This window comes from Eimeria acervulina, genomic scaffold, assembly GCF_000499425.1.
Source record: "Eimeria acervulina Houghton genomic scaffold, Eah_scaff1188, whole genome shotgun sequence".
Taxonomy (NCBI): Eukaryota; Apicomplexa; class Conoidasida; order Eucoccidiorida; family Eimeriidae; genus Eimeria; species Eimeria acervulina.
Window position 1 is genome coordinate 1 of NW_013549366.1, and position 6,425 is coordinate 6,425.

General features: G+C 48.3%; 1 protein-coding gene across 1 annotated transcript; it reads left to right on the top strand.

Moving 5' to 3' along the window:
• Nucleotides 1-510: 510 nt before the first annotated feature.
• On the top strand, nt 511-6,193 carry EAH_00056790 (hypothetical protein, conserved; the record flags this gene model as incomplete). The annotated part of the gene is made up of 16 exons (XM_013393781.1): nt 511-749; nt 854-937; nt 1,266-1,383; nt 1,599-1,718; nt 1,874-1,953; nt 2,177-2,386; nt 2,503-2,618; nt 2,808-2,886; nt 3,558-3,801; nt 3,941-4,066; nt 4,170-4,372; nt 4,490-4,551; nt 4,771-5,006; nt 5,137-5,177; nt 5,276-5,730; nt 6,082-6,193. Coding segments are annotated over 16 exons (2,525 nt in total), but the record flags the coding sequence as incomplete, so codon positions are not given.
• Nucleotides 6,194-6,425: the final 232 nt, after the last annotated feature.

Here is a 6,425-nt window from a genome sequence, read left to right on the forward strand (position 1 = left end):
TACATATATATACATATATATATATATGTATATATATATATATATATATATAGAGAGAGAGAGAGAGAGAGAGAGAGACAGAGAGAGATGCGTATGAATGTATATTATTATATTTATCCTATACATGATATATGTGTTTATATTTACATCCATACGGTATCTATATTAATTAAAAATATATATATATATTTATATATATATTTATATATATATCGTTTGGACAATATGTTTATCGTAAGAATGTTTATTATTAAAGGCGTATATATAATAAACAGATATATAATAACCGTATAAATAATAATAAACATATTAATAAGAGGTGTATTTCTGCAGTTTGCATTATTTTGGGGTGTATACACAGATAGAGAAATAAATAAATTAATTATTTTAATTGGTAGGAAATATAAACCTTTTGTCTTGTTGGGCGTCAGTTTGTTGCTTTGCTTGCTTCGTAAACCCTAAACCCTAAACCCTAAACCCTTGGGTGTGTGTGTGTGTGTGTGTGTGCAGCGGCTAGCGGTCGTTATTTGCTGGCTATTGAATCGGGAGGGAGGGTTTGGGGCAGCAACTGGCAGTCAGCGTCTCTGTCTCTCTTTGCTTCTGTCTCTCTTTCTTCTCCTGTCGCTGCTGCTGCTGCTGCTGCTGCTGCTACCTCTAGTAGTAATCAAGAACCAACAAGCAGCAACCCCATCTTCGTTGCTGCTGCAAATAAACTGCAAATCCTGCTCCCAGTCCCCTTCAAACACCAGGTGAAACACGCAAACCACCAGGGTTTAGGGTTTAGTGTTTAGGGTTTGGGGTTTAGGGTTTAGGGTTTAGGGTTTAGGGTTTAGGGTTTGTGGGGGGCGTGCAGCTACGGAAACTGCTGCTTGCGGGGCGTGTTGCCGATGCCTTGGATCAGCTCAATGCCAACTTCTCTTCAAAGGACCCCAGACGTGTAAACCCTAAACCCTAAACCCTAAACCCTAACTCCGGTAGAGAGACGGGTGAACTGTTTCTGTTAAGGGTGTGGTTCTTCATCGAGTAGGAATTAAAGGGTTATGGTTTAGGGTTTAGGGTTTAGGGTTTATTATTCGCCTGCTCTTCCCCTGGCGGTTCCTCCCTACATCAAGCACCAAGCTGAAGGTTTAGGGTTCTTGAGGGTTTAGGGTTTAGGGTTTACTGTTCTGGGACTTTCACACTTAAGGGTTAACGGCCTTTCAGGGTTTAGGGTTTAGGGTTTAGGGTTTAGGGTTTAGGGTTTAGGGTTTAGGGTTTGTGTTCAGGGGGAGGCTCTGGGTCAGTTCCACTTGCTGGCGGGTTGGAGCCGTTTTTCTTCTTTGAATTTTGCAGCGGCATTTAAACACTTCTGTCACGCGCCTCTCGATTTGGGGCATCTGCTGGGTAAACCCTAAACCCTAAACCCTAGACCCTCCCTCAACCCCCTAAACCCAAGGCCTAAACCCTAAACCCTACGCCTAAACCCTGGGAAGCCCTCATTTCTGAGATGGTAGGGCATTCTCGCTGCGAATGCCCTGCTGTACAACATCCTCAACACGCTTCCGTATGGCTTTGGGGTTCAGGGTTTAGGGTTTAGGGTTTAGGGTTTGTTGGCGCAGCTTTCTGGCGTCGGATGTGGCCTTCGTGGCTGGAGATGCCTTTGCTGAAGGAGACTGAAAATTTGCTTCAGCATAATCCCCCTTCATTAATACCACCCCCCAAAGAGCTCCCAGACTTCGGTAGGGTTTAGGGTTTAGGGTTTAGGGTTTAGGGTTTAGGGGTTGGGGTTTGGGGTTCAGGGTCCAACGACACTAGGGTTTATTCAGTGCTAGGGTTCCGGGGACCGGACTCAGCGTGTAGGGCTTAGGGCTTAGGGTTTAGGGTTTGCGTTCAGTCAGAGATATTACAACCAGGGAGAGAAAACCTACAGAAACGGAGGGGCAGCTAAAAGCGAAGCAGCAAGTCCTTGTGGAGGTACACCCCCAACCCTAAACCCTAAACCCTAGCTAAACCCTGAAGCCTAGCTAAACCCTAAACCCTAGCTAAACACTAAACCCTAGGATTGCTTTACCAACCTCCCTACTTGCAGGCAGCAATTTGCAATTCCAGGTGTCCAACGGCTGTGCAGGGTGTAAGCTTTAGGGTTTAGGGTTTAGGGTTTAGGGTTTAGGGTTTAGGGTTTGGGGTGTACGTGCAGATGGCGAACGGCGCTCTCTGTTCTTTCCTTTTGAAGCAGCGGCAGCTCCTGCGCTGCGACTACAACGGATTTTGCAGGTTCAGCATCAGCAGCAGCAGCAACAGCGCCTGCTCTGCTGCTGCTGCTGCTGCTGCTGCTGGAGCAACTGAAGCCCGGCAAAAGCAGCTGCTGCTGCTGCAGGCCATCGACACCATCCTCGTTAAGCTGCTTGTAAGCCCTAAACCCTAAACCCTAACTCTTGCCCTCGACGTTGTACGGAGACTAAATCAAATTTGGCTAGGGTTTAGGGTTTAGGGTTTAGGGTTTGGATTATCTCTGTGCTGCAGGTGGAAGCAGACGACATTCGGTGGCAGCAGCTGCTGCTTCCGCCGCCGGGCTCGTTGCTGCTGCAGCAAGAGAAGCAGCAGCATCAACAGCAGCAGCAGAAGCAGCAATATTTGGGGTGTACATGCAGCGTAGAAGACTGCCGTTTGTTTCTGCTCTCCATACACCGCACGGATGCTCTTGCTGCTTTGCTGCAGGTACCCAGCAGCCTTACCCCCAAACCCTAAACCCTAAACCCTAAACCCTAAAGGCAGCGTACCCTCTGCAAAACCTTTTTTCTTTAATTCTTTTTGCGGTGTATCTGCAGCACTCGGGGCGAACTGAGGAGGCGAACTGAGGAGGCGATGGAGCTGCTGGTGCAGCAGCAGAAAGGTAGAAGACAAGCTGTATCTGTCTCTCTGTCTCTCTGTCTCTCTGTCTCTGTGTCTGTTTCTCTCTCTTTCTCTCTGTCTCTGTCTCTCTGTCTCTGTCTCTCTGTCTCTGTCTCTCTGTCTCTCTGTCTCTGTCTCTCTGTCTCTGTCTCTTTTACCACCTTTGCTGTTTGTTTTGTTTTTTATCTGTCTTCATCTAATTAATTTTCTGTCTCTCTATCTCTGGTTGTCTCCTTTTTTATTTCCTTGTTGTCTATGTCTCTCTGTCTCTCTATGCCTCTCTCTGTCTGTCTCTCTATGTCTCTCTCTGTCTTTCTGTCTATCTGTCTCTGTCTCTCTGTCTGTCTGTCTATCTGTCTGACTGTGTCTCTGTCTGTCTCTGTCTCTCTTTTTCTGTCTCCTTGTTGTATCTACGCCCCTTTGTCTCTGTCTCTCTCTGGCTCTTTCTTTGTCTTTACTTTCTGTCTCTCTCTCTCTGTCCATCTGTCTGTCTGTGTCTCTGTTTGTCTGTCTCTCTGTCTCTGTCTCTTTATTAATTTAGCTGTGTTCTCTCTAGGGGTGTATAGGCAGCTCCACACCTACACCCTTTTTCTGTTTTATTTGCAGTTGGCTCCCGTGCATGCACACTGCTGCTCAAAGCATTTGAATTCAAATTAGGGTTTAGGGTTTAGGGTTTAGGGTTTGAGGTGTACGTACATTACAGAACAGACTCAAATGCGTCTCCTTACAAAACGGAAACAGCAATCTCTCCCTCTGACCAGATGCTGCTGTTGCTCCAGCAGGTGGTGCAGCAACAGCAGCAGCAGCAGCAGCTGCAGCAGCAACTGCAGCAACCCGAGCAGCAGCAGCAACAGCAGCAGCAGCAGGAGCAAGCGGCAGCACTGCTTCGGCGGTTTGCCCCTCTCGTTCTGCCAGCAAACCCTAGGAAGAGTCAGCCCTTGAAACCCTAAACCCTAAACCCTTGACCGATGCAGTTGATAAGCGCTGTCTCTGGCTGGCTAGCCTCTGCACTTCAGGGTTTAGGGTTTGGGGTTTAGGGTTTAGGGTTTGGACTATGTGTTGTCTGCAGCACTCGATCTATTCATGCAAAAGGGATATTGCCCCCTGCCTGCTGCGGAGGTGCTGCTGCTGCTGCAGGGTTTGCTGCGGGACCCGCAAATAGAGACAGAGCTCGCTTCAATCTACATTGACCGAGGTAACACACTAGGGTTAGGGTTTAGGGTTTAGGGTTTACGGCTTGTAGCCAGTAGAAACCCTAGACGCTAAAGCCTAAACCCTCGTGTTTGCTTTGTTTACAGCTTTAGCAGCAGCAGCAGAACGAGCAACAGCAGCAAAGGGAGCAGCAGCAGCAGAAGGGACAGCAGCAACAGCAGGAGAAGCAGCAGGGGCGCCAGGCGCAGCAGCAGCAGCACCTGCTGCTGCAGCAGATGAACAAAGAGAGCGGCTTCGCTGTTTCCTGCAGCAGCAGAGCAGCTACGATGTCCAGAGCCTACTGAAGAAGGTAAACCCTAAACCCTAAACCCTAAACCAGCACGTGTTGACAGGGGACATCGGACCGCTGCACCTGCGTCCTCCGTTGCTGCTGCTGCTTTTGCTGTTGCTGCTGCTGCTGCTGCAGGTGGCAGGGTCTGAGTTGATTGAAGAGAAAGCAATACTCTACGGCAAGGCAGGGGAGCACGAGTGGGCCGCAAAACCCTAAACCCTAAACCCTAGCTTTTTTTGTATGAGGAAAGATTATATATAGAAATACATCTACATATAAATATATATGCATACATGTTTATGCTTGCCTTTTATAAATATATATAATATAAATAAAGATATATATATATGTTATAAATAAATAAATATACATATATATGTATCTTTATATTTAAGTAGATATATGCATGCGTTCAGGGCTGCTCTTCTTTGCTTTGTAAAGGACAGGAAAGATGTGTTAGCAGCAGAGCGCTACTGTGCTGCAGCAGAGCAGCAGCTGCAGCCGCTGCTGCTGCAGCTGCAGCAAACAGAGTACGAAGATATGAAGAAAAACGAAAAACTGTGGTGTATCCCCATTGCAAAGGCGCAGCAACAGCAGCAGCAGCAACAGCAGCAGCAGCAACAGCAGCAGCAGCAACAGCAGCAGCAAGGAGGTATGCAGGGAGATGCAAAGACACCCGAATCTTTACATATACGGCTTAAACCCTAATTTCTAGGCAACGCTGTGTACAAAGGACTAGGGTTTAGGGTTTAGGGTTTGGGGTTTGTTTGTTGCGTCTACAGCGAATAAGCGTACATGTGGATTGCTGTTGCTGCTGCTAAAGGTACCGACCCCCTCACCCTCTGCCCACAACTCATTAGCCTCTAGTTAGGGTTTAGGGTTTAGGGTTTAGGGTTTACTTTTTGTCCGTGGTCTGTGCAGGTCCTGCTCCAATGCTGGCGCGAAGCCTCGGCTGAAGCAGCAGCAGCAACAACAACAGCAGCAGCAGCAGCAAACGATGCTGCAGCAGATGACACAGCAGCATCAGCGACTTCGCATGCAGCAGCTGCAGCAGCGGGAACAACCGGAGCAGCAGCAGCAGCAGCAGCACCTGCAGCAGCAACTGCAGCAGCAGATTTTTATTTACAGAATGCCTTGCTGCTGCTGCAGCGGCATGCAGGGTCTCCTTCTCTTCCGCTTCGCTCTGTTTTTAATTTGCTGCCAGGGGATTTGCTGCTGCAGCAGCTGTCTCCTTTTATTCGGGTGTCTATACAGCAGCAGCAAAATGCTGCTGCTGCTGCTGCTGTGCAGGAGAAGCTCTGCAGCGCCGACTACCTCAATGTATATACCCAAGCAGCAGAAGAGAAAAGCAAATGGATTGAAATCAACCAGGAAACGTAAACCCTAAACCCTAAGCCCTAATCGGCAGCCTTCCTAACCCCCTTAGCTCCCCTCCCCCTGCCCCGGTCATGGAGCTCTTAGCTTCCTCCTACGATAGCTAGGGTTTAGGGTTTGCGTTGTTTCCTAGTGCTAGGGTTTAGGGTTTGCTCTGTGTTCTAGAGCAAGGGTTTAGGGTTTAGGGTTTGCTTCGTGTTCTAGAGCAAGGGTTTAGGGTGTAGGGTTTGCGTTGTTTTCACGAGAAAGGGTTTAGGGCTTGCGTTGTTCTAGTTGTTTTCACGAGAAAGGGTTTAGGGCTTGCGTTGTTCTAGAGCTAGGGTTTAGGGTTTAGGGTTTGTGTTGTGTTGTAGAGCCTGTCCTCAATGTGCTCGAAGAATTGGAGGCCGAGGGTTTGCGGCTTTGCCTGATGGCCGTTGTCTGCATGTGCAGTGCAGCGAGGGTTTGGAGTGTACGTACACCTAAACCCTAAACCCTAAACCCTAATATATACTATGAACGCGAGACGAAGCCCTAAACCCTAGGCTGAATGCTTCTACTCATAGCGACACGCACCTTGCTTGTCTGCAAGCCAAAACCCTAAACCCTAGAAAACCCTAAACCCTAACCCTGCTCTTTGTGCGCTCTGCAGCCTTCACCGTCACCCCCCCCAATGTCGGCGGCTGTGCGCCCCCAAGATAAACCCTAAACCCTAAAC